The sequence below is a fragment of the Rhinichthys klamathensis genome, unplaced genomic scaffold, assembly GCF_029890125.1.
Source record: "Rhinichthys klamathensis goyatoka isolate OS25496 unplaced genomic scaffold, OSU_Roscu_1.1 h1tg000170l_1, whole genome shotgun sequence".
NCBI classification, from domain to species: Eukaryota; Metazoa; Chordata; class Actinopteri; order Cypriniformes; family Leuciscidae; genus Rhinichthys; species Rhinichthys klamathensis.
In genome coordinates, this window is record NW_026606701.1 from 2,663,933 (window position 1) to 2,691,567 (window position 27,635).

Here is a 27,635-nt window from a genome sequence, read left to right on the forward strand (position 1 = left end):
CAGTTGTGGCATACTAAGGGAAAGGGCTGTGTGATAGCGGGAGACAGGATGTCTGTTGTCGCTCACCTCCTCCATAGGAATGACCTGTGCGTATCCCCCGCCCGCCGCCCCTCCTGCAGGGAGACAAAATAATGAAGCAGACTGACAAACACACAGCAATGAAAACAAGGCAATATGTCTGAGATAGCCAGACATTAGCTCTGACCCAAGACTTTGTGAGCTGCCTTGCTGTGTACAGCCTAATAAGTGACTGATTTGAAAATATACAAAGGACACGTGATGCCACATTATCTTAGAAGGTTGCTTAATTCTGATGTCTACATTTTGGTACAACCTTCGGGAAGTGCATCTATGATTCCTTAAATTGCTGTTAGTTATTGTTATCCATACACTAAAATATCAAACTAATGTAAAGCAAACAGACAAAAACACACCTTTGACTCCAAACGTTGGGCCCTGGGAAGGCTGTCGCAGACAAGCGAAGGAGTTCAGCTTGAGATGAGCGGAGAGGGCCTGGACCAGACCTATGGTCACTGTACTCTTCCCCTCACCCAGAGGAGTGGGAGTTATACTGAAAAACATAGACCGAAAACATTATCAACATATGCTTTCCCACATTCAATGAGAGGAGGTTGTGGATCTACATCTATTCATCCTTATCCCTTCCTCCCTTTTCTTTTTCCCTCTGATCTCACTATATTAGACAGCCGGCAAACCCTCTGCCCATCAGCATCCTGCCTCCCTCTCCCTCTCTCCCTCTCTTTGTGGACTAGCTTTTTTGGCAGTGCAGTAAAGGCATGCCAGTGGTTGACAGTAATTGAGTAGGCCGGGTGGGGAGGGCAGTGCTGCTTCACAGCATCTGTAGGCAGAACAAAGAGCGGGACTTAAAGAAGGAGAGTTAGGGGAGAGGGAAGTGGCCGCTGATAAAGCCAGGGGTCTGCGCATTCCCCACACATAAAAGAGACCCTGAGCCCCTGATCGGAGCTGACCGAGCCACGCTTCACACACACGGATGAAAGGGAGGCTCATGGTGGGCTTGAGAGCCAGCAGTAGATAAGATCCCTGGGTCAACCAATCATTCTCTCTAGGAATGTAGAGGCAGCGTACAAACGCGCACAAGGACTTGAGCGGGAAAATTCTTTAGTTTAGAGTCCAATTCTCATTATTAACTAACTATTAACTACGGCTTTTGCTTCAATAAACTCCTAATTACTGCTTATTAATAGTAAGGTCATTGTTAAGTTTAGGTATTGGGTAGGATTAAGGGATGTAGAATATGGTCATGCAGAATAAGGCATTAATATGTGCTTTATAAGTACTAATAACCAGCCAATATCCTAGTACTATGCATGCTAATAAGCAACTAGTTAATAGTGAGAATTGGACCCTAAACTAAAGTGTTACTAAACACACAAACATTGACCTGAAGATTTCCTAAAATGCTTTTGACCTCTGAAAGTATTAGTATATATCTTATTCATGTTCTTGAAATACAAAAATGGTGGTCATGACTCCATCTTCCCTTAACCGACTGAAAAAAAAAAAGAAGCAGATTTACAGATTAAATAACCAGGGGCCGTATTCACAAAGAATTTTAAGGCTAAAAGTAGCTCCTAACTGGCGAATTTAGGAGCAACTCCTAAAAATAATGGGCGTGTCACTCCTAAATTTAGGACTCCTAATTTTTTTCACTAAGAGTAATTCACGAAGCATTTTAGCCCTAAAAGTAGCACCTAAGTCTGGGACAGCTTAAAAGAAGTCGAGAGGACTCCTAACTCACTAAGACCTATTCACAAAGGATTGTAGCGCACAACACCGCCTCTCGCAGTCGTCCGGGGTCCGCGACACAAGCGGGAATGCTGCATTGATCTGCAAACAAATCATCTCCCATTCTCAGGCTTAGTTTTGCTTGATATCCCAGTGCCGAATTTCACTTTTATTATGTTTTTTTTTTTTTTTTTTAGCACCAACTCGGCCAGCAGCAGTAACTGATCCTGCGTCCAGTTGGGCTTTCTTTTACGGTTTTGGCGACTTCATAATCCACTGTCATTCAACTATTACATTACTTCAATAAGAGCAACATTTCCTTGCTTTAAGTAGTCTATTTAGGCTAATAGGATGTCAATTAACCAAGCAAGTGTTAATGCAAGTGTTGTTTTTCATTATTAGGCAAGTGGAGGTTTTCATTAGGGTATTAGGCTACCTTGATTTAATTTATTTTAATTCACGACTTTTCTCTCTCTCTGCCTTTTTAGAATTACACTTCACTGGGGCCTGCACAAACATGTCATTATATATGCATTTCGATGACATTACTATTATTATTTTGTGTAGGACACAGACATATTTAGATGTCGTAATTCCATGATTTGTTGCGTCTGTGTTATGATCCGCATGATGGCCCTGTCATCTAACAACCAATCACCGTGATCATTGCGAGGAAGCTCGTGCCTGAGAAGTGACGTCATCCATAGCAACGAAGACTCACTCTTAGTTTAGGAGTTGTCATTTTTCCTTACTAAGAGTAGGTCTGAAAGGCGCTGTGAATAACTTTTAAGAGAAAACTCCAAGCTAAAATATTTTAGTGCGATTTAGGAGTACTCCTAGTGGTAAGATAAAATTCTTTGTGAATACGGCCCCTGATCAACAAATTAAGTTTTCTGACCTTTGTGGTTTATCGTCGTATCAGTTTAGATAAGTATTGAGATATGAATTAAACTTCAATGACAGAAGTAAAAATGTATGTCGCACCCTGCCACCAGGACATATTTGCCATCAGGCTGATGTTGGAGGCGGTTGAGGAGGGACAAACGGACTTTGGCTTTGGTGATCCCGTAGCCTTCCAGCTCTTCCGGAAGCAGCCCAATCTCCTGAGCCAGCTGGGATATGGGCTTGGGAGTCTGTGCCCTGGAGATCTCTATATCACTGAGGGTTACAGAAACATCCAAACAGAGAAAAGGTGAGACTAATTAATTCTCTGCACAAATGCACAAGCAAAAGTCAGAGCGATGCATATTTTGTAGAAACCAAAAGGCAAGGGTGCTCGTACCTTGGCACGGGTGAGAGTGGTTGAAGTTTTAGTGGGCGGAGCCTCCATGACTGGTACTCCTGTTCTTCTAACCACCTCCTGCTGCTCCTCACTACATGCTAACAGATCACAATAACACAGCTACAAACATCTCAGCAAACAATAATAAAAAATCAATTGCATCTTGACATATATTCAAATAGAAAACAGTTTAATTTCTTTAAAAAACATTTTAAATCTTTTAGACCATAAACTTTTGAATTGTAGTGTGGGAATATGCACCATAAATATAATTGATTTTATATATTATTTAATAAATATTTAACCGTCAAAGACATTAATCTTTAAATTGGCTAATCACAGGTTCTGAAGATTTGATAAAGTTGACAGAATAATTTAGCCTATTTTAAAGACATTAATAGAAAGAAGAAACAACAACAGAATACCTCTCACCTGCATTCTAAGCGCAACACTTAGAGGCCCAACTCCTGCATCAGATTTAGCTTCCATCCTGGGCTCCCAACTGTCACCGTGTTCTAGAAAATAAGATCACACATGAACAATTGGCCCAGACGGAGCATCTAAGGAAATACAATTAGCAGTGTCTTATGTTCCCACACTAATGAAATCTCTGTGGGTTATGGAGGAAATAGCATGGGCCTCTATATCCATTAAGTTCTATTAAAGAGATGGCAGGTAATGGCAGGTAATGAAAGGTGAAGAAAGCCACATGCCTGACTTAATTATTTTTTTGGAGAAATCACATGCTTGTCTTTCACATCCAGTGTTGTACCAATAAAATAGTTCCTTCAATTCTCAAATGACACTTCGCAAGCAAAGAAGTAGTGCCCTGAATGTTTTACATATACCAGCAATGTAAAAATCAATTGTTGTAATGTCTGCCAAGCATTACAGCTTTACTTTGAAGAAATATACCTTCCATTAGGGCAGAGCCAAGGTTGATGACTGCCACCCCTGGTCTTAACCAGGTGGGTGGGAGGCCCTTGTGGCCTGTGTCTAACAATACCACCACATCTGAGTCCATGATCTGAAAGAAAGAAAGAAAGAAAGAAAGAAAGAAAGAAAGAAAGAAAGAAAGAAAGAAAGAAAGAAAGAAAGAAAGAAAGAAAGAAAGAAAGAAAGAAAGAAAGAAAGAAAGAAAGAAAGAAAGAAAGAAAGAAAGAAAGAAAGAAAGAAAGAAAGAAAGAAAGAAAGAAAGAAAGAAAGAAAGAAAGAAATCCAATTAGTGTAAGCCTCACATGATTTATCTAAATGTACATCATGAAATAAAGCAGCACTGCCCCCTGCTGGTACAAATAGCAAATTATGCATTCAAATTGACCTAAAAAAATCAAAAATCCCACAGATCTAGCAGCTGATTTACCTGTTTCTGCAGGTGCTTTGAGCTCCACTGGCAGGTCTGCACAATCATGCCATTGTTTTGCAGCAAGAACTGAAGAGCCACCTTCAGGGGGCCCTTTACACCCACCAGCACTGCCATCTTGCCAACCAATGGGGCATCTAAATGCGAGAACAAAAATGTAAATGCTCAAGTATTATGTTACACTAAAAATCACTACCATTTAAAGGTCAGGGGTCAGAAAACTTTTTCACTTTTATTCAGGAAGCACATTCATTTGATCAATTGTGATATAAATATTTGAATGTTACAAAAAAAAATCTATTTAAAATAAATGCTGTTCTTTTGAACTTTTTATTAATTAAATAGTCCTAAACAAATATGTACCACAACTGTTTTTAACATTAATAATAAGAAGAAATGTTTCTTGAGCACCAAATCAGCGTATTATAATGATTTCTGAAGGAACACTGAAGACACTGAAGACTGGAATAACACCACAGGAATAAATTACATTTTTAAATAGGATAAAATAGAAAACAGTTATTTTAAATTGTAGTAATATTTCACAATATTACTTTTTTTTATCAAATAAATGCAGTCTTGGTGAGTAAGTCTTTTTAAAAACATTTTAAGAAATCTTACCAACCCCACACTTTTGAATAGTAGTGTACATGCATCTTTGTTTAAATTACTTTTAGAGGCACTACATTCGGTAGAATTAGCATTATATGTCTGTGAAACATTTTGGACATTTTAACGTCCATGTACACTCACCGGCCACTTTATTAGGTACACCTGTCCAACTGCTCGTTAACACTTAATTTCTAAGCAGCCAATCACATGGCGGCAACTCAGTGCATTTAGGCATGTAGACATGGTCAAGACAATCTCCTGCAGTTCAAACCGAGCATCAGTATGGGGAAGAAAGTTGATTTGAGTGACTTTGAACGTGGCATGATTGTTGGTGCCAGAAGGGCTGGTCTGAGTATTTCAGAAACTGCTAATCTACTGGGATTTTCACGCACAACCATCTCTAGGGTTTACAGAGAATGGTCTGAAAAAGAAAAAACATCCAGTGAGTGGCAGTTCTGTGGGCGGAAATGCCTTGTTGATGCCAGAGGTCAGAGGAGAATGGCCAGACTGGTTCGAGCTGATAGAAGGGCAACAGTGACTGAAATAACCACTCGTTACAACCGAGGTATGCAGCAAAGCATTTGTGAAGCCACAACACGCACAACCTTGAGGCGGATGGGCTACAACAGCAGAAGACTCCACCGGGTACCACTCATCTCTACTACAAATAGGAAAAAGAGGCTACAATTTGCAAGAGCTCACCAAAATTGAACAGTTGAAGACTGGAAAAATGTTGCCTGGTCTGATGAGTCTCGATTTCTGTTGAGACATTCAGATGTTAGAGTCAGAATTTGGCGTAAACAGAATGAGAACATGGAACCATCATGCCTTGTTACCACTGTGCAGGCTGGTGGTGGTGGTGTAATGGTGTGGGGGATGTTTTCCTGGCACACTTTAGGCCCCTTAGTGCCAATTGGGCATCGTTTAAATGCCACGGCCTACCTGAGCATTGTTTCTGACCATGTCCATCCCTTTATGGCCACCATGTACCCATCCTCTGATGGCTACTTCCACCATGTCACAAAGCTCTAATCATTTCAAATTGGTTTCTTGAACATGACAATGAGTTCACTGTCCTAAAATGGCCTCCACAGTCACCAGATCTCAACCCAATAGAGCATCTTTGGGATGTGGTGGAACGGGAGATTCGCATCATGGATGTGCAGCCGACAAATCTGCGGCAACTGTGTGATGCCATCATGTCAATATGGACCAAACTCCCTAATGAATGCTTCCAGCACCTTGTTGAATCTATGCCACGAAGAATTGAGGCAGTTCTGAAGGCAAAAGGGGGTCCAACCCGTTACTAGCATGGGGTACCTAATAAAGTGGCCGGTGAGTGTATGTATTTTAACAACGTATGTCAAAACGCATAAACAAACATAACACACCATGCCTGGCAAGTAGCTCCAGCACAGCTCCAGCAACAGGTGAGGCAAAGCCATCTCTCTGATCCCCCAACACCACACGGCCAACATTAAGGTCAGAGACCCTGCAAACACATACACAAACAGAAGTGTCTTTGTGTGGAAAACAGTTTCAACCCACAAATTTTTTTTTACTAAATGCGTGCAAAATACAGTATCATTTCAGATAGAATATATTTACAGTGAATAAGTTCTCAAATTACCCACAAAAAGTTATTTTTGGACCCCGTTTACACACAACATGCTGCAACTACAAAACTGTAGCTTACCCATCCACATCCTTCTGGGGCTTGATGGCATTAAAGACACTTCTGGAGAGGAAGGACTGAGAAAGGTGCAAAAAAATGCCATGAACAAGAGAATCCTCATTTAACCGCAAGATCTCCTCGATCACCTGTAGAACAGAGGCAAAAATTCAGGAGACAGAACTGCACTGGCAGTTATATGTATTTATTCACAAAAGCTATTTATTGCATTATAGATTAGCAATATCACTGACCTCCTCCTCTGTGCACTGGTGTGGAAGACAAATCTGCATTACGTTTAAGCCGATCTGTATGGACAGACAATCAAAACACAACAAATTCAAGGTGGTACATAATATCTATAGAAGCTATCGGTCACTAGAAAAACTACTATGATGTAATGGAAAATTTGCATGTTACTTGTAACAAACACACACACTTGTATATGTGGTTTACGGGGACCCGCCATAGGCGTAATGGTTTTTTGAAGGGGTGTTGATCAGCTAAACCTTGACCCCTTGATCCTTGATCACTGTACATGAAAAATAGTGATGTTGAACAGATGAGAAGACAAATATTTATACCTTTCTAGCCATCTTCTTATTCATCTCCAGCAAACTGTCATCTTCACCAGCCTATCATAAGTAAAAACATACCAGTTTTTAGTGTCTGAGATTCATTAACATACCAACAGATAGACACATATGCTCTCTAGTCACACCTGTATGATAGCAAGTGTAGGTTTGAGGCCTGGGTTGGTTTCTCTAATAGCTTTGAGCTCTTCTCTGCTCCTCTGAACAATGTCACTGTAAATGAGATGGAAACAAATATATTTAACCATTAACTCAGGGGTTTCATCGCATATTTCATCAATACTAGCATTCTGCATGTTCACTAACTGCCAATAACAGGGCAGAACGTTTCATTAAATGAGCATAAAACACATAAAAAACAACATTAGTTGTTGTTTTTATAACTAATCAAGCTTACAAAGTTGATAAGCGTTTTAAACAACTTGGTTATCTATTGCTGACTGCTCTGCTCCAAAAATCAATGTCAACCACGCTTCAAACATCAAATGACACTCCAACATCTTGAACCTCAGGTCAAAAAGAGCATTAGCTACAAGTTTTAGGCCAAACATTATATCATTACAATAAGACATTAACTAAACTCAAATATTTTTTCTCAGATTTTTTAACATTTCAAGTAGATCTTCAACTGCTCTAAATACTGAAACAACTTCACCCTGCGCCTGCACAGATTGTGCAAGTTTAAAACTCTTATGCTGGCACACACATGCAGCATAATATAACAACTATACTGATGTCCTGTTGCTGTGCTATCTGACAGAAACCAATAAAGACAAATTAAATATTAGAATAAATGTTATGAGTAATTAGTCTTGTTTAGCTGAATATAATCATTTTAAGCAGGTTAGACAACACATTTTAACTAGTAGCAGATAAACTTATCTTATAGTTACCGAAGAGTCTATTGCATCATTGTAAGCATCTCTTGTAAGTCTGGCTGCAAAAGCATCTTTTACTGATTACTTTAACCATCCTTTGTAGCAGCTACCTGACCTTTGACTCCATTTACAGATATCCATGAGATACATAGGGGTCACTTGTAGGGTTTGATTTGGCAATGATTTAGTCTAAATTCACACAAGTGTCCATCACAGGAGAGTATTTTGTAAAAAAAAAAAAAAAAAAAAAAAAAAAGACCAAGTGTTGTTTTTTTGTTGTTGCTTCAATATAAAACCTGTCTAAAATGAACAGAACTGTCCAGGGAATTCTTTATATTTCTATTCTATTTCTATTGAAGGGTTGGTCAAAATCCCTTGCCTCTTCAAATACATATATAATCATATATCATTTTGAATGGTTATATACTTCCTTTATAAAAATCAATAATCAAATATATTCATTATCACATAATAATTTTTATATTCTTGTGCCTGTGAAATTATATTTTCTTAAATGCATGGATGCAAGTAACCAGTTTCTTTTAGGTGCATCCCAATCTTACTTTGAGATTGCACGTAGTACACGCAGGACACGAAGGCCACGTAACCCACAAGGCCGTTTGTCTCTTTCTCTGGGATCAGTAGAAAGGTTAGAGGGTCCTAAAGGCAGCGTGGGCACATATGATCCTTCGTTGGACATATGGTCAAGCTATATTGAGCGTTACTATCAAACTTTAATTGTTGTATTAAAATGTATTCTTTCCAGTATATTTCCTTCCTTGGGAGTAAATGCCAGTGATCTGTTTTTCTCCCAAACGAGTGAATGTTTTAGCAGTATGTTTTGGTATACTTAACTGATAATAAGGAGCTCAGACTCTCTTCAGCCTTGATGGGAGCTGTTATTTGCTAGTGTCTGTTATTTGTGTGTGTGCGTATGACATTCTATGTAGGTTCTGGACGGTCGGACCAGACACCCCGGCGCCCTTCTCTAACCTGCGAGGCCACCACAGGCCTAAATCCAATGAGTGGACGACAACTATCTTTACTAATGGCGATAGGCACCCCTATCTCCTCACATGTGTTAAATTGTTTAGGCTTTAATGTTTCTTAGCCAATGAGAATCATTCAACCTGTAAGCAATGACGTAGCTTAGACCTTGGAAATGGTATAACTGCTGTGATCTTTGTAACTGTAAGGGAGGCGGCCTACGAACTCCTGTGAGTCTTGAAGCTGACTTCTGCTGATGAAAATGCAAACTATCTTCAGTAAAACTTTTCTTTAATTTTTTATAATTCTGACTCCGGGTCTTCATTCTTCATATCTGGTTCTGGGTCTTTGACTGTATACCCCTTACAGTTATGGTGGAGGATGCGCAGGCAATTATTCTCGGTGACACCCCTGGCAAATCAACAAACAAGGTAGTAAGCTTTTGTTAATTGTTAGGGCTGTCTGACTGGAAGAGATTTTGAAGGAGAGCGGGAGAGCTTCACTCCGATGAGGCGAGTGAAGCTTCACTCCGATGAGGCGAGTGAAGGAGTAAGTTAATTATACTGCTGACAGTATAAGAAGTCGCTGAGAGCGTCGTTAAGGGTAACGGCAGCAGACAGCGCAAGCGAAGCGTGCTCTGTGGGGGCCCCGCTGGGCATTACTGGTGTAGCACCACCCCAGCAGAGCACGTCCCTGGGCTAGAGGTCCAGTGGCACCGTAAACCTGCTCAATCTCTTCCATCTCAGATAGGGGATCCCCGAACTTAGTGAAGTGAATCAGGCAGTTAGGGATACTAACAATAATAGGGTTGTTTGCCAGGGATGCATCAGGAACAATTCCGAGAGAAAAATTTAAAAAGTTGTGACCCAAATTGGCATGGACCAGTATATGTAACTGTGATTTTGGAGTATACTTTGCAGTTTCATCACGCAGAAGCCAAGCTGTGTTGTTCAAAGATCGCCGCCTCCATTTCTGCAATAACTTCAGGTGAGTATGAACCATGATTAAGATATGGCAGAAAAATGTAATAACTTAATCAGTAACCTGAAGAGTCCTGAAACAAATAGTGAGACAGGAGAAGCAAACGCTGTAAGCAGCTGTGCTCTAAAGCCCTCACTTTAAATAAATTTGCAGAAATGAAGTTGAGTAATGAAATGAAGAAAGTAAATGGTAGTCAGGATTTTGATTCTGATTGGAAATTTAAACAACTTGACTGGCTACAAACAAACAAAGAAACAGAGAAATTAAAATGTTTAGCCTCGTATTGCTTACGATGATTACAAGAAGCAAGTGAAAGAAATTCTGGGTCTGGGATAATTTCCCTGGACAAGCGACTAAAGTTAAACAGACACTTTGTGAAAACAACTTAGAATATTTTGCAGCTTATGAAAATTAATGTTCTGCCAATAATAATGATGAAGATTATGATTGGGTTATTATGATTAAATCCGCCACTGGTGGACTGTAAAAGAATACAGAGAACTGCTTAATCAGTGGCTCTGTTTACATTCCTGAATGGGACACACTGCTTCAAGGGCGTGCTTGTTGGAGCCGTTGAGGCTGACACATGAACCCTTTTGAAGAAAAGATCTATAATACTAATTTTTATAAGTGAATTGATGAATACAGGTTGATGTAAAATTAATGACTCCAACAAATGTGAGTTGCAAAATATATCAAAGTAACTAAAAGGATGATTGTGTTGTAATTCAACATTTTAAAAAGGTTTTAGATGATATAGAGAGACTAATCTCACAGATGATTTACAATAACTGCAAAAGTATCACAAGCAGAGAGTGCTTGCCTCGTCAAACTTAGTGTGTGAATCCTAATTGGAGATTGATAAACTCCAAGAGAAATCTTAAGTCAAATATTAAACTATGGTTGAGAACTTGACAATTAAAATTGAGATTGAGAAATGTGAAACGTTATTGAGAACTAGAATAATTATTTTTATGTAAGAACAAATAAGCAGAAGCAGTACTGGATTAACAGTTGCTAAATGCTGATTAAACAAACAGCTTGAAAAGTTGACCATGAATGAACTAGAAGCTGATGTTTTGCTTTCAAAAGATAAGTTTGTTATTGGCTGTAATGAAACAGTTTGCTTATCTGAATCTGATGTGTGCTGTGGCTGAAACTGCCAGTGCAACAGACTCAATCTGAGTGGAAATTTGTAATGCCTAAATTTCCTGATGTGTGGGCAAAAGACAAATATAAATAATATGTTTATTTGAAACCGTATGTAATATCTGGCAAAGATGCCTTAAGCTGGGATAGAGTTAAAAGATGGTAGATAAAGTTAGACGTTCAGAGTGCAGTGTACCAGTCCCTCCCTCATTCAATGTCTCTCTCTCAGTCAATGTCAGCTAAAAGCTGTTACCTGAGTCGGTGTCATAAGTGATAATAAGCTATTTGTAGTGACATCTTTGATTAGGTTATTTTAGGACCCGTAACTTCTTTGTCTGATCTTAGTCCCCACCATGAAACGGGGGAGGGGCAGACGGAAAAGTACACTGAATGTACGGTTGTGATCTAAATTCACTGAGTATAATCCAAGTAGCTAGGTTGCTGCTTTTAAGATAGTTAATGGATTTAAGTGATTAAATACTGTTGTTTTTGACCTGTCTCCCTATGTGAACACTATTAGGCAATCGGAATGGCTCTGGTGACTCTTGAACGTGCCTTTCCTAAGCTCTAGAAAACAGCTGAGTTCTGTTGAAGCAAACAGCCTGTGATGGGAAAGAGCGGTCACCAGTGGGCACGAGTGGCTACTCAATGACGGGTAAGACCTTCTATTGGCCAGACAGGGGGCAACCCAAGCCAGAGTGGATCACGTAAAGTCACTGGGCATCTCAAGATGGAGGTGTTTATGTGAGAAAGGTATGAGAGTGGAGCGGATGACTGTGAGGCCAGCAGCATCCTTTATCGTTAGGGCGGATGCGCTGTGAGGAGTTACAGACAGTCTGACCCCGAAACGTGAGTGTTCCTCTAATACCAATCACCAGAAACCGCATTCATTGTATGGCTTGTTTTTTTTTTATTGTGACAAGCGTCTGCAAATATGCCAGGGGAAAACACCCTGATGGAGATTATAGATAAAGGGCTAACAGGAGTGGGCTTTCAAGAGCCAGCTGAGGCCATGAAGTGATTCCCATTAGTTGTTGTGGAGACAGTAGCAAAACTTTTTATGTACTGGTTTGCCTTATGGGCAAGGAAAATCATAGTGTTGATTTTGAACTAATAGGTCTATGACATAGTTTTAACTCCTGAAGGTCGTTAGACATGGTGGTGGCTAAAGATGAAGACAGCTTTTGTAGATTTGAGAAAAGTCTGGATAACAAGGTGAATGGTCAAAGATTATTGTAACGAATTTAATATTACATTTTATATAAGTTACAGTCTTAGAAATTTATTTATAGTGAGAGAGACTGCTTGAGCAGAGGAAGGGATGGTAACTGTGTCTGTCTTTCCATTATCGGCCTGCTAGAGCAAGCTGAAGCAAAATAATGATAATGAAACAAAACAACCCAGCTGACCTCGTTAAATTCTAATGAATAATGAACAAGACATGCTTTGAAACTGGTTGGGAGACCATGTAAAATTAGGTAGAAGCTACCGGAAAATGGGAAGTTTAAAATCTTATTTAAAATTTAAATCTTTTTTAGCAATAACATAAAGAAAAATTAATATTGAAAATGAACAGTTAACATATGTGTGTCTAGTATGAGTGCGTATGATGGTGACAGCACTTTATGTCTTGTATGTATTAGTTTGGGGTACTATTATTTCCTGATTTTGAGGATATTGTGTCATTAACCTCTGGAATTAGTGTTTTATCATTACAGATGGGTTAAGTGAAATGACCAACTTTAAAAAAGTTGATAATTCTAAGACAATCTGATGAAAAGACAATGCAGAACATGGGACGAGCTTTAATTGGAGTGGTTTTCCAGCTCTGTCTGCTATTGGTAATTATGAATGCTTTTGTCATTTATGATATTGAACTGAATTACTCTCTGGATTAGTATTTTATATAAATTGGAATTGTAAAGAAGATTGCCGTCCATTATGGGGTAAAACTCTTGTCTAAATTCAACTGAGGGTCTAAATTTAAATAGACAACTAGGTGGGATCATAAGGATAAACGTAGGAAAAAAATATATATATATATAGACTTGACGGCAGAGAGACAAAGTGACACATTGGCTAAGTCACTATCCAAATTATCCAGAGTGAGCTCCCTCATTTTTATTGAAAGGCCGGAGGGCGAACAAAGAAGGAGTGAATATAACTTCTAAAAAGAAAAGGTTTTATTTCTCAATCCCTTAAATGTATGTATGACATTAGATGTCTAAGAAAACTACAATTTAATAAAGGTAAAAAGAGAAAGCAGCTATATGGCTGTGGGCTGGGATCTGAGTAACATAATATTTTGGTTTCTGTAAAACTGTAAAGATAAGTGGAACTGAGACAAATACTGTGAGAAGTAGTTAAAATGAACAATAAAGTTGAAGCTAATGATAAGAAAACAAGAGTATTGAAGAATTAATAAAATACCATGATTTCCCCTAACGAGGGAACTTTAAGTGTCACTAGGCTGACAGTGGTGAGAGACTCGGATGCAGAAGGAACTGGCATGTAGGGCAAGATGGAAGAAATATAGTAGAAAAAAATGTATGTTATGAAAATACAATTTCTGATAGGATTTATGGAAGTCAAATTAAGTTTAAATGGTATGAAAAAGGTTAGGGTTAGACATTGTATGATTGACAGGGATTCAAGTTATATAAGGATAAGGAATGAACAAAAGCTTTATTAAGCAGAATGGGGAACGATCCTATATTTTAGTGGTAAAATAATGACTGAAATGATGATGTGAATTTGTTTTATTTCATTTCTATTTTTTGAAACAAACAAAAAAGGGTATAAGATGTTATACAATTAAAATGGTACATGCTAGGTGACTGTAAACTGAAGGATGATTTCAGTAAAGACTTAAAGGGCTTACATCGATTATTATGGGTCTTAATTATTAATATTTTATTGTTTGTTGTTTATTTTTAGTTAGACAACCATTCTGTTTTGAACCTAAAGGGTCTATAAAAGGGGTAGTGAAAATAATGGATTAACCATCCAACTTTGTTTATAATAAAAGGATTTGGAAATCATAATTTTATAAAAAAATAAAAAAACTAGTGCATATATTCTGGTATTCATGATTATAGACAATGTCTTTATTTAGGATCTGAGTAGTGACTGTGGATCTAGCCCGTGCTAGGAATACAGCAATAGTGCTTGCTTATTTAGCCTGGCTTCCAAAGAAAAAATATGTACTTGTTTCGTAATCAGTTATGTGTTTTATAAAAATTTTAACCTGACTGATAAACTGAGGAAGAATGACATTGATGTCCTGTTGTGAGTGGAAGGTGGGAGAGCCTCTTAATGGGGACTGGAATTTTTAGTATCCAGCATGTCCGTGACGAGGTGAAGAGACAAGTGTGACCCGTCAGGGGAGCATGCGTCACCACTCCTCCCTTCCGTAGTGACCTCACTGGTTAGACCAGACGTGGCGGTATTGGACCCCACATTGGTCTAAAACGGGGGACTGAAGGGTTGGTCAAAATCCCTTGCCTCTTCAAATACATATATAATCATATATCATTTTGAATGGTTATATACTTCCTTTATAAAAATCAATAATCAAATATATTCATTATCACATAATAATTTTTATATTCTTGTGCCTGTGAAATTATATTTTCTTAAATGCATGGATGCAAGTAACCAGTTTCTTTTAGGTGCATCCCAATCTTACTTTGAGATTGCACGTAGTACACGCAGGACACGAAGGCCACGTAACCCACAAGGCCGTTTGTCTCTTTCTCTGGGATCAGTAGAAAGGTTAGAGGGTCCTAAAGGCAGCGTGGGCACATATGATCCTTCGTTGGACATATGGTCAAGCTATATTGAGCGTTACTATCAAACTTTAATTGTTGTATTAAAATGTATTCTTTCCAGTATATTTCCTTCCTTGGGAGTAAATGCCAGTGATCTGTTTTTCTCCCAAACGAGTGAATGTTTTAGCAGTATGTTTTGGTATACTTAACTGATAATAAGGAGCTCAGACTCTCTTCAGCCTTGATGGGAGCTGTTATTTGCTAGTGTCTGTTATTTGTGTGTGTGCGTATGACATTCTATGTAGGTTCTGGACGGTCGGACCAGACACCCCGGCGCCCTTCTCTAACCTGCGAGGCCACCACAGGCCTAAATCCAATGAGTGGACGACAACTATCTTTACTAATGGCGATAGGCACCCCTATCTCCTCACATGTGTTAAATTGTTTAGGCTTTAATGTTTCTTAGCCAATGAGAATCATTCAACCTGTAAGCAATGACGTAGCTTAGACCTTGGAAATGGTATAACTGCTGTGATCTTTGTAACTGTAAGGGAGGCGGCCTACGAACTCCTGTGAGTCTTGAAGCTGACTTCTGCTGATGAAAATGCAAACTATCTTCAGTAAAACTTTTCTTTAATTTTTTATAATTCTGACTCCGGGTCTTCATTCTTCATATCTGGTTCTGGGTCTTTGACTGTATACCCCTTACACTATAGTCTTACATCTTCTGTCACTTGTAGGAGTGGTGGTCATGTATGACAGGGATTTCACCCCTATATATTTTTTTTAATTGATGGTGTAACACTCCCATGGATTTAAAATAACGTATTAACCCTGATACTTTCAACTCTAAAAGGAGCCAAAGAAAGAAATTCTTATTGAAATAAAAAAAAAAATACCTCAAACTGTTTTTATCTAGAGGATGTATAAGATGTCGGTTCATGGTAAATCCTGCTTTACTTTTTTGAATAATAAACATAGCTTCAACATTGTTAGTAGGTCTTACCTCATAATTTTCAGGGTCGACATGAAATAAAACTGATATAAAAATGATGCGTTTTTAGTGATTTTAATTCATGACATTTTCAATAAATTCAACAAATTTCGGTTATTTCTGATAACACACACACACACACACATCTAAATCTGTGAAGAAAGTCAGTTTTGTCATAGCCAACCAGGAGAGCGGGTTAAATAAGGACACATTACCTACAAATAACGACATGCTTTCAAACTTAGTTAAAACTAAATGCCACTTTTTGGTAGCAAAATTTAATTCAGACAGTAACACGTTATAGATATGTAGCCTGTGTCCATTGTGCATAAAGGGTGTACTGTATACACGTCTATACAGACGGAAGACTAATGGGAGGCAGAAGTTACATCAGCTAGCCGCCGAACACCGGTAGCACGTGGAAACAAATCAACGCCAAGACAGATAACGTTAAGCCAAACACAACTGTTACAATCACAAAACCCTTCAGCGTGTTTTAGAACATTTAAGTTTTGTCCGATTAGGGACTTAATAACGTGTTTTATTCTTACCCAACAGCACTTTCATACAGCGGTCCATCGTTTTTTCGTGGATGACTTTTAAAGCTCGCTACCGTTTCAGTTGTGCCGCTGGTCGAACTTGCTTCCCGAACCGATAGATAAGAAACAGCGATATTATCAGGTATGAATCTGTTCTTCTCCGGGTTTAAAACTTTGACACAGGCGCGTGATCGTCGTATGCTCGCGTGACTCCGATGTGCATGGCGAAAAGCGACCGACAGTCTCATCGTGCTCCTAGTTTGGAGTTGCTAAGCAGCGGTGTCTTGTCTGATGCTCAAGGTGATCTCGAGCAGAACTGGACTAGTAGACAAGTCAAGCGCGTGCCCGACAGAGTGGCGCGCGCAATGCACACAAAGGAGGAAATGCACACTTAGCATGTATGCAATAATTATTCACAAGTCTGAGCAAGAACTAATGACTCACCTACTGTGCAACATCTTCTCCTTTTGTTAACTTGTTATTTTCTTTCTATTTACAAATCTGTACTACACATTAGTAGCTATTATTTCTGTTGTTGTTTAACCTCTTACAATCCTTGCCGTTTTTGGGGATTTCCGCCTGGATTTGGCCTACCCAAATTAAAAAGCTTCCCATTCCCACATACTTTGGCCTAAATACACAGTTTTGGTGTCATTTTACAGGAAACCCTTTGCACTAGAAGTTTGCAACTTATAACAATAAGTTATATTTTTATTCATTTGACATATCATACATTTGCAAAGATAAGATATTTAGCCTAAGACTCAGCAAACTAAGTAGGCCAAGTCACACTGTTGGCAGTGGCAGTTTCTTTCAAACAGAATGATTGAAGGGAGCACAATAGGAAAAGTACTGTCTAATTGATGTCATTACATTAACCTGTCCCAATCCAGCAGTCACATTCATGTCATGAGTTTTGTGTTTGCACGTTGCCTATAGTTCAAACAGTTTAGGATCAGTTTTTAAAATGTTTTTGAAAGAAGTCTCTTGCTCACCAAGGCTGCATTTATTTGATAAAAAATACAGTAAAACTATAATATTGTGAAATATTATTACAATGTAAAATATTTATTTGAATATATTTTAAAATATAATTTATTCCTTTGCTGGCAAAGCTGAATTTTCAGCATCATTACTCCAGTCTTCAGTGTCTCATGATCCTTCAGAAATCATTCTAATATGCTGATTTGCTGCTCAAGAAACATTTCTTCTATCAATATTGAAAACATGAAGTGCTGCTTAATATTTTTCTGCAAACCGTGATACATTTTTTATAACACTATAAATGTCTTTACTGTCCCTTTTGATTTATTTATTGCATAACTTGAATAAAAGTATTACTTTTGAAAAAAAAAGTAGGTGGTAGGTGAATCAACAGAATTTACAGCACATCTGTGTGTGTTTTAGTTATCACCATATTTAACAAAGTTGTCCCTGGAACACAATCTTATAACACAAGTACATTAAAAAAATATGTTTGCCTCTTGTTCAGTACAATTAGTTCAATTGCAATCAGCTAAAGCAACATGATTTTTGAACATTGTGACACAACTTAACTTTGTTGTGTTCAATCCACCTAATATATTTAAAAGTGAACTTTACTTAATGACAATCATTTTTGACAACTAACTGAGCAGTAGATCTGGAGTTCCCAGCATGATTTTCAAGGGAGTGCAAGGAGAGAAAATTTAGAGAATAAGTGTTATTTTATGTTTTCAGTAAAGGGTTGTTAGTTTAAAGCTGCAGTCCGTAGCTTTTTTTTGGGTTAAAAATTATCCAAAATACATATTTGAGAAAATACATAACCAGCCAGTGTTCAAAACTATCTGCTTGCCTTAGCTCGATTCAAAGCGGTATAAGCTTGTAATAAAGTTTTTAATTCCAGTGGTACTGGTGGATTTCCGCGGGAGAGTCGAGCATGTCTTTGCGTCATTACGTCACATCTGTACACATAAAGAAGGAGTCTCGGCTAGTATAGGCTATATTGCGTGTGAGGATGTTGGAGGTGGAGATTTATAGCTTTTTCTCACTGCACTTGATATAATTAAACTTATCAATTTGATGGCAGATCCAGAAAGGTTCAAACGACAATCACCAGTGACAACTGGAGATTCACCCGCTGTAAAATGTAAAAGACTTCGTTCGGACTTCGGAGTGGCTACAGAAAAAAAGAGACTGCAACCGGCCCATGCAAAAACAAGGATAGCCTATATCGGAAGGACATTACATGTAGTCACGCAATGCTGACGTTGTTAACATTAACAATTTGAGAACATATATAATTTGCACGGTTTTGCATGATATGATAACTTATAAGCGATTGTTAGATTTAATCTGTTCTGGTTCTGACATTGCAGTAAATCGCACTAAGGATGTTTCTTACTAGTTCAGATGCCATTTTCCGGTGAATATTTTTATGTTGGTCATACTTCCAAAAAAGAATAATCTGTGATTCTTAATGCCAGTATCCACACCGGAGCGGTAACTGACAGCCTCACACTCTCCTCAAACACTGTGTTCTTCCACGCTGTGCAGTGTCGAGGGTGTTGAAGTACAACTCGCGTAAAGTTGATAATTCTGCGAATGACTGCAATTGCAGATTTCAAACAGAGATGGCGACAAAGAGGAAAAACTGCGGACTGCAGCTTTAATGTTCAGTTATGTTCTATTATGTTGAGTTTCTGTAATGTTTTTGAATTTTGTAGTTACATTGGTGGTGCTTGTGAGCAGCTATATGATGGTTGCTGTGAGTTTGTTTTACTCAGTAACAACCGTAATGTCAGTACTACTGACATCAGTCTCTTCTTATTTGTTCATTCTATATAGTGCATATAATGATGAAACTGCAGTCAAATAAAAATAGTTTGCTTAATAAGCTTAAATTAAGATAAACTTCTCCATGCAACTAATTGCAGGGAAGAGTTTTCCTTAAAATTAAGTTCATTGAACACAGTTTTCTGGGTGTATTATAGCGACCTCCTATAGCAACTTTCAATGCCAGTCACTGGCAGAAAGGTTTTTGTATTGCATGTTTTGGTTTAATAGATGTGAGCAGGGACATCACGTTCCACATGAGGTAGACACATGTGATCTAATTAGGGTAATAAAGTTATCCTCTAATTTATGACTTCTGCCAAAAAACTTTTAATGAATCCACACAGAATGAGATACAGCTGATAACATTTTTGTATACACAAGAAATAGTTAGATCCATCATCACAATTAACTAGTCATTCCATCCCAAGAATAAAAGCTTCATTTAAAAATGTCTACAAAAAAAAAAACATTTCTGAATCCCTGTAAAAGTTATTTGCCAAAACAGCCAACTGTAAAAATGCACACATTTCAATATTTGTGATACTTTTGAGATATGTATTGGATAGCAGTGTCTTACACAAAATTACTATTATGTGTTTTCCTTCAGAAGATGAATGCCTAAAAAAGAAATTGCAACAAATATAAAATGGTAATACAAACAAAAAGAATCGGATCACTTAGTGTATTTCTTTTGAACTGTGATATTTGTGGCCATGTCATCGCTTCCAGAAGAACATTTTTTTTAACGGGTTGCTCCTATCATGTCTTTTGGATCGCTCCAGCTTCACAAGGACCTCCCTGACCTCCACCTCCGTTGACTGAACATTGGTGTGAATGTAGTCTATCATTGAGCTCTGCTGTTCTAGCAGCATGGCCACATCCAGAAAAACCTCATGAAGGCTCTGAATGCGTCTCTCCAGCTGTAGCAGTTCTGTATGACGGCTCTCAATCTGTATGAGCGCAGACCGTACAGTTTTCCCTTCTGAAACCATGTTCTCACTGAAAACGTTCCACTGACCGCTCTCCAGCATCTCCTCGATCTGGTCACCCGTGACCTCTCGCCCCACAATCTCCATCTGCCGTTGAATATATGCCTTGCAGGACTCTCTGTAGCTCATCTCCGCATCGTTGTACTCCACCATGGTATCTCTGAAACTGTTGCTTATGCTGGCGTACTGTGTTCGGGCGATTCTTGCCACCGTCGAATAGAAGCCATACTTTTCCTCTAACTCTTTCCCGTGGGAATCCATTTTGCGAAGGTGCGCAAGCATCTCCTGTCCACTGGTTTTGATGCCAGCAGCGATAGCATCAGAGTCACAGGTATTAGAAGCACTAGAACCGACTGCACCTGTAAAAATATGTGAGTTTCGCTCCCTGAGACGCTTCACTTCCAGACTGATGTACTGAATCTGACGCCGAGCCTCTTGTGCCTCATCAAAGACAGCTTCCATGTCAGGGTTGGTGCTGGTATCTTGAGGAGGATCATCATGGGTTGTGTTTTCTGAAGGGGGGAGAGTTTGGCCAGTTTCATACTCTGCAACACTCTCATTAGACACTGATACATCCCGGAGGTGGTCAAGTCTGTCCCTCATGACTGAAGTGAAGTATATGACTGAAAAGTAAAAAGTATATATTCAGTAAATTAATTAGAAAAGCCAACACACATGAACATAAAATATACAATAGGCATTTTGGTAAGCTCTTAAAAACAGAATATTCGTTGTCATACGTAACATGCACGTCAAAACGCCTACCATGTGGAAACGTAGCCCGTAGCCTACTCGTGTCACCAAAAGCTTGTCAGACAAGACAGACTTGTTTTTAGCTCCACGTTTAAACAAAGCTAAGCTTTTTATTTTTATTTTTCACTCTTATTACGTTTCTATTAGGCTCTGCTTCATCATGATGCAGTTTTTTATTATTTGAAGAGAAGGCAATAATCGCAATTGGTATTTTTCAAAGTTATATTCAGTCAGAGATAAAGATAGCCTACTATTTAGTAGGCTGCTACATTTATTAAGAATGAGTCTATCTAATATATCTGCAAATAGGTACAATTAGACCCAATGTAGACCCATCTTATAATTATTAAAATATTAAATCTTAAAATATTTTTTTTAATGAAAACTGGCCTGCGTTGCAACGCAAATACTCAGCTTTGAGAATTCATATCACTGTGGCCTACCTCAAATTGTGTCCTTCTGTGTGCACTCCTCTCAAAATCAGCTTTGCAGGGTACAAAATTCACGTTATTATTCGCCTAAGAAAAAAAAATACATTCACCCAATTTCACCGCATGTTAGTAATGATCGGTGATGATGTAATTGTGATAGACACAGACCCCGCCCCAAGTCAGGTTGCGCAGAGATCATGTCCGGCAGAGGGCAGCAGAGATGCGTCACTTTAGAGATGAGAGGAGAGCTGAGGCCAAGTAGCTCCAGAACAAATGTAAGCTACTTACCCGTCCCACATTCTTATTTTGCCATACAGATTTAATGATCTTCTTCGAATATTTAAGACTCATGCGTAACAAAAAAAAAGCCCTTAAATAGTGTAATCTTCTGAAGGTATTCAGATTACCCCGTGTGTAAGTTTCTTCAGGTTTATGTTGTTTAACGTTATTTATTCTGTTTGCTGCTGACTTCTTGAAATTGTATTAAGCTGTCTTTTTGAGGTTTATTTGTTATCTTGCACGTTTCTTCAAGCATTAAAACAAATTAAAAAGGTAGGCTACTCGATGGCTCACAGGAGGCTTTTTCTTGTAAATAAAGTCCAAATTAATTGTTTTTTTTTTTTCATCGCCTTTTATGTATTGTACATTTTAAGTCTACTGCACCGTGTCAAAAAATTTTAACTTTAAGAGAATACACAATTTAGGGGAGACAGAAATCTTTTGACTCACCACGTGGCTAAATGTCATTACAAAGTTTATTTAAAAAAAAAAATATAGAAAAATCTCAAACTAAAAAACTTAACCTACAGGGTAGCTATGTTATTAACATCTAGAATGCATTTATTCTCCGACTAATGGGTTGTTAGCCTATAGCCCAATGGTTAGCCTATTATTACAATTCATTTTAAGTATTAGGAGAAAAATTGCTATTTACTTGTTTTGCTAGCTGCTTGCCAAGCCTATTTTTCGTTATTAGCCTATTTAGTGTGGCGAACAAATATCAATTTAACTACCGAGGAAGCTTCCTATTTCTTTAGTTAAAGCATCCTATTTATATATATTGCTTAGCCTATAAGCAATCCTTATTTTCACTGTCAGTAGCCTATGCTTATTGATCGAAGTTGCTCTAGCTTTTGTTGAATCCATGAATCTATAAATCATGATTGTCAGAGTCCCACTCAGACCACCAATGTAGCTATTAGACCTATATGACATAGAAGATATGAAGACGACATCACTTTTCGCAAAATAGAGGTTATGTCACGTGTTACCGAAACACACGTCTGACATTCTATTGAGCGAACAGGTTTGGCGTCAAAGTTACGCCCTGGAACGCGCATTCCTTCCCGCCACCCATTACAGCTGCAGCGAGGATGGAGCTGCAGTCTTCAGTTCAGATGACATATCGACATAAGTTAAACTGGTGACATTTTGGACAAAAATATAAGGTAATGTGCATTGTAGTGCATGACGTGGGTTTTTTTTTTTCTTCACATTTTCAGCCTCTATTTTACAATTTAATAGAAAATTATTCATAGAAGAAATATATTCGTTATAATGTTGTCAGTGTAAAACTGTAAAATGCTTGAAAATGTAGCCTATACAATTTATTTCCAATGAAAACAATTAGTAAAATGCTGCTTTGAGGAAATTTCATTAAATCTTGTTTATTGTCTTTTGAAAAGTTAGGAAAAAAACAGGTTTATATAGCCTTCTTATCTTGTAAACTGTAAAGCTTTAGATACTCGAATTCAGTTGAATATTTTTTTGATATCTTATTCATACGTTATTAGTAAAATATTCGTAATCGGAGAGAACACCATTTTTGAAAAGAAACAAAGGCTGAACTATCAATTCAATCCATTCAAACTTGTTTGGTGAGTGACGCCAGTCAGAAATAGTTTCACAGATGAACTTGTTAGACATGTGACTTTTTCAGTGTTGATAAGGAAGTATTATCTCCCCCTTTTACAGTCAGTTTCAGAAGGTACACAAAGAATGAAAATGAGTTTATGCGTGAAAACAACGACTAGGCTACACAAGGTATTGTTATGCTAAATTGTTTTAGACTGTTTAGCCTACATCAGATGTTGTCCTTTCTTGTTCATTCTCCCCTCTAGCAATCATGAGGGACAGACTGGATCATCTTCAGACCATTTCAGAGTCTAACAGTGATCTGGAAGAGCTGGAATCAGAGTCTTTCAGCAATGTGGACCTGGAGGAATTCCACCAGCAGGCCGTCATTTATGACAACAGCGATGAGATGGAGTCTGTGCTCGATGAGGCTCAGGACACTAGGCGTGAGATTCAGCTCATCCGTCTGGAGGTGAAGCGTCTCAGGGACCAAAACACACGTTTACTTAGCGAACCAACTCGTACAACACACATAAAGCATGACGCCAATGTCATCGCTGGTGACATCAAGACCCGTGGTGAGGACGTTCTGACACGTCTAAAAAAAATGGATGCCCATGCCAAAGAGCTTGAAGAGGAGCATGGCATCAACTCTGCTGTGGCAAGAATCGCCCGAACACAGTACACCAGCCTAAGCAACAACTTCCGAGACACAATAACCGATTACAACGATGCTGAGATGAGTCACAAGGAATCGTGCAAGCGTCACATTCAACGGCAAATGGAGATCGTGGGCCGAGAGGTGTCAGGTGACCAGATTGAAGAGATGCTAGAGAATGGTCAGTGGAACATCTTCAACGATAACGTCATGTCAGAAGGGAAAACGGCTCGTTCTGCGCTCAACCAGATCGAGAGTCGACATCGGGACCTGCTTGAGTTAGAAAACCGAATCAAGAGCCTTCATGAAGTGTTCCTGGACGTGGCTATGCTTGTAGAGGAACAAGGACCCATGACAGACTACATCTTAAACAATGTTCAGAAAACTGATGCTATGCTTGGTGAAGTCCTTGTCAAACTGGAACGGGCAAAGAGACATGACAAAAACAACCCATTCAAGAAAATGTTCTGTGGATGCTTTCCATGTGCAAAAAACTGATCAGAGCGATTGTGAACAGTGTGGACTTTTGGAGGCCTGCAGTATCTGCTGACTTCTGTATTTCAGGACCATTGTCTTCCAAGACTAAGCTCTTTGAATGATCACAAACAAGTAAAACAAGCCAAAGAAAATGAAAGACTTTCACTACAACACATAGTCCTCACTACATGCCTTCAGGAAGACGTCTTTTCATTTGCAGATTAATCCCTGTAAACATACAGTATACTAGAAATCACATTCACACCCAGTGTTTGAAGTAAAAGTTAACATAAAGGCAAAAGAGCTTTTAATCTGATGTTATATTGCAGGATAGGCTATTTATTAATTTCTTGCATTGTTATATCTTTTATTACATCTTTCATTCATCTAAGGTGGTTTAATTGAATATGCACTTTCTAGACCCTTTTACGTTAAATATCCGGAATATGAAGCATGTTTTACCAATGCAAGTTGATATTTTTCTTTTCAATTTGTTTTTCTTTTTTGAAGGAATGTGCTTAAGGTTTATAAGATAAATATATTAGCTCAATAAAATATCTTATATTATGTAATTATTATTTGGTTTGTCTTTATTATTAAGTGAATTGCATGTGACAAAATGTTTTGGTTTTTGCAGTATTTCAAGTAGAATTAGTAAATATCGATAGATAGGTCTAGGCCTATGATACATTTTAAAATCTTTAATAAATTATTTCTTATTAAATTAGGCTATTCTTTGTTCTTTGTGGGCTAACTGGATAGATATCATCAACTGAGCCAATTTTTTTGTACACAGAATGAACTTTCTTATCCATGTAACAACATCTGACACCACGAGGGAAACTTTCCTATAGTACGTTTTCACACTCTTGAGTTTTTAGTCTCTCTAGAATGAGGAAACAGAGACAATAACTGTAAAGGTTTTAAAATTATTTAGGCCAAATGAGTTATGTTTATGGCTCACAGTATAAATCTTTCACAATAGAATATGTAACAATCAACTACACAAAATAATTAACATTTTCATCCGTTTATTAACAAATCATTATTGATTAGATTACACTTATATAATGATTTATAAATAGTAATTGACTGTTCTAGTGCATCCATTTCAGTTTTTAAAATACTTAAGTGTTAAAGAAACATATAAATAAATAAAAAATGACATGCTGGCTTTTAGAAATAAACAATCTTCACTAAAGTGCCTTGTGATTTCAAGTTTCTTCAGTCATAAAGCTCACATAGCTTCACATGGCCGCATGCATTTATTACATGTTATTTTCCGATCATCCGACTTTTTATTCTTCGTCAGTTCGTGAAGCATCTTCTCCTCCTATAAGACATCACACAGAGAAACAATGAGAACTCATAAGCAACCAAGAGTGATCATAAGAAATGCCAGAAGTGTCATTCATTTACTCACAGTGAGGTACCAGAAGCTTGTAAACTTTCCCATTGACCATCTAAATGTTTGACTGAAAGGTGCAAGAACATGCAAGTGCAGGTGGGGGACGGTGATAAATGGAGGCACATGGAAACCTAGACTAAAATACAGTCATGTTCTCATTTAATAACGGCTTCATCCAAATTAACACTTGAATAATGTAATAGTAGTGTTGTAGAATATATACCTGATGTCTTCCATATCTGTAACATCCTTGGCTTTCAGCACATCTCTTCCCATATCTGCCATCCTCCTGACTACCCAAGACAATCACATTTAGATTATTTAAAAAACTATGTGTTAATGGTTTATTTTATTAAAAATAAATTGTCTGAATACCATCATGATAACATATATATATATATATATATATATATATAGCCTGTCTGATAATAATATGCTGATTATAAACCTGGGATCAATTCTTTATTTATCTGTCTGTTACTGTTACAGCTGGGGCTAGAAATACAGAAGCCAATCGCAAAACAGCTTTACTCACTTTAGTCAAATGGAACTTCAAAAATGACAATCTTACCTAGACCAATATCATCTGCTTGGAGTGACAAACAGCTATGGATATGTTGCTTTGGTATAACCAGGTAGTGATGAGGTGCACCTGGATCAATGTCCTTGAAACAAACTATTTCCTCATCCTGTCAAAGAATCAAAATCCATGTTTTATTTACCTTGACATTTAAAGTACATTATAATGATTATGTTATTGTATTATAAAAAACATTGTATATTTTTGTTCCTGAAAACAGAGGGAAAACCTAAATAAAAGTACACTTGATAAAAGTAAATTACATTATGTTTGCATGTACACTATTGCGTATATATATACTTTTGGAACCCCCTGTATTTATACATGCATGGGACAGGATACTGGATGAGTCACATAGGGTGAGTTGTAATGCCAAATAGCCTATATTTGAGATAAGTTAGTAAAAATTCGAATATAACAATAATGGTAATGAGTAAAGTAATATTTTCTAATCTCTTCCTCTTTTAAGGACATCAGCACAGAACTACTAATAATGCTTTAGGCTAGTGAATGCTACTTTGTAAGTCGCTTAATGAAAACGTGTAAAAAAAAAAATTTACGTAAACATAAAAGTAAATAATTACTAAGTAAAAAAGTAAACAACAATTTGTCCGTGTATATCCCGTTTGCGTACCAGACAACTGTTTTTGAAGCATTCATTCAATCGGTCACGGAACCAATCATGGTTATATCTATTTCCTACGATAAAGATCAACTTACTTCCGCCAGTATCTCAGTGTATGGATCGTCGCCGTTTGCGATCCTACAGAAAATACAAGTTTCATCCAAGCTGTCGTCCGTAGAATCTAGCTCATTTTCACAGGAACACTTTTTTTCAGCCATTCTGGCAGGGAGTTTCCGGGACAAATGAAATACTCCCTTTGATTATGTCATCTCTTCTTCCTTGTTCTTCCTTTAGCGTGTAAATTAACGCAATTACACTCATCTCATTTGTTATTAACACTTGGGAACTGCGTAACGTTAGCCTATACAACTTTGCGTCAAGAGTACGTCGCCATATCGATCATGCGTACGCTTGATATACCATACGCTATACGCACAAACACCAGATTTGCCTACT

General features: G+C 37.9%; 4 protein-coding genes across 5 annotated transcripts in view; 1 reads left to right on the plus strand and 3 right to left on the minus strand.

The window, feature by feature from the left end:
* Positions 1-16,888, minus strand: part of mthfd1l (methylenetetrahydrofolate dehydrogenase (NADP+ dependent) 1 like) — a 56,523-nt gene extending 39,635 nt beyond the window's left edge. Inside the window, exons 1-13 of the mRNA XM_056259922.1 lie at positions 16,600-16,888; positions 7,418-7,502; positions 7,281-7,331; positions 6,951-7,004; positions 6,721-6,845; positions 6,416-6,516; positions 4,413-4,549; positions 3,965-4,076; positions 3,482-3,564; positions 3,050-3,147; positions 2,752-2,925; positions 435-571; positions 67-113 (exon numbers count right to left, since the gene is read on the minus strand). Coding sequence (XP_056115897.1) covers positions 67-113; positions 435-571; positions 2,752-2,925; positions 3,050-3,147; positions 3,482-3,564; positions 3,965-4,076; positions 4,413-4,549; positions 6,416-6,516; positions 6,721-6,845; positions 6,951-7,004; positions 7,281-7,331; positions 7,418-7,502; positions 16,600-16,835 — 1,440 coding nt within the window. The 5' untranslated portion in view covers positions 16,836-16,888. The remainder of the gene's footprint in view (positions 1-66; positions 114-434; positions 572-2,751; positions 2,926-3,049; positions 3,148-3,481; positions 3,565-3,964; positions 4,077-4,412; positions 4,550-6,415; positions 6,517-6,720; positions 6,846-6,950; positions 7,005-7,280; positions 7,332-7,417; positions 7,503-16,599) is intronic.
* Positions 16,889-19,627: 2,739 nt separating this feature from the next.
* stx11b.2 (syntaxin 11b, tandem duplicate 2) lies at positions 19,628-21,720 on the minus strand. Its single transcript, XM_056259785.1, has 2 exons — positions 21,590-21,720; positions 19,628-20,998 (listed from the first exon to the last, which is right to left on the minus strand). Exon 2 carries the CDS (start codon positions 20,994-20,996, stop codon positions 20,121-20,123), a length of 876 nt encoding a protein of 291 aa, XP_056115760.1. The 5' UTR covers positions 20,997-20,998; positions 21,590-21,720; the 3' UTR covers positions 19,628-20,120.
* A 1,201-nt stretch (positions 21,721-22,921) lies between these two features.
* On the plus strand, positions 22,922-25,138 carry stx11b.1 (syntaxin 11b, tandem duplicate 1). 2 transcript variants are annotated; one of them, XM_056259786.1, is made up of 2 exons: positions 22,922-23,025; positions 23,698-25,138. In XM_056259786.1, the coding sequence occupies exon 2, from the start codon at positions 23,703-23,705 to the stop codon at positions 24,585-24,587; it is 885 nt and encodes a 294-aa protein (XP_056115761.1). In that variant the 5' UTR covers positions 22,922-23,025; positions 23,698-23,702; the 3' UTR covers positions 24,588-25,138. The 2 variants fall into 2 exon arrangements, with proteins under 2 accessions (XP_056115761.1, XP_056115762.1); XM_056259787.1 differs by lacking the exon at positions 22,922-23,025 and adding an exon at positions 23,358-23,620.
* A 613-nt stretch (positions 25,139-25,751) lies between these two features.
* Positions 25,752-27,443, minus strand: si:dkey-25e12.3 (adenosine 5'-monophosphoramidase HINT3). The gene is made up of 5 exons (XM_056259788.1): positions 27,275-27,443; positions 26,546-26,663; positions 26,198-26,267; positions 25,990-26,110; positions 25,752-25,899 (listed from the first exon to the last, which is right to left on the minus strand). The coding sequence occupies exons 1-5, from the start codon at positions 27,395-27,397 to the stop codon at positions 25,804-25,806; spliced, it is 528 nt and encodes a 175-aa protein (XP_056115763.1). The 5' UTR covers positions 27,398-27,443; the 3' UTR covers positions 25,752-25,803.
* Positions 27,444-27,635: the final 192 nt, after the last annotated feature.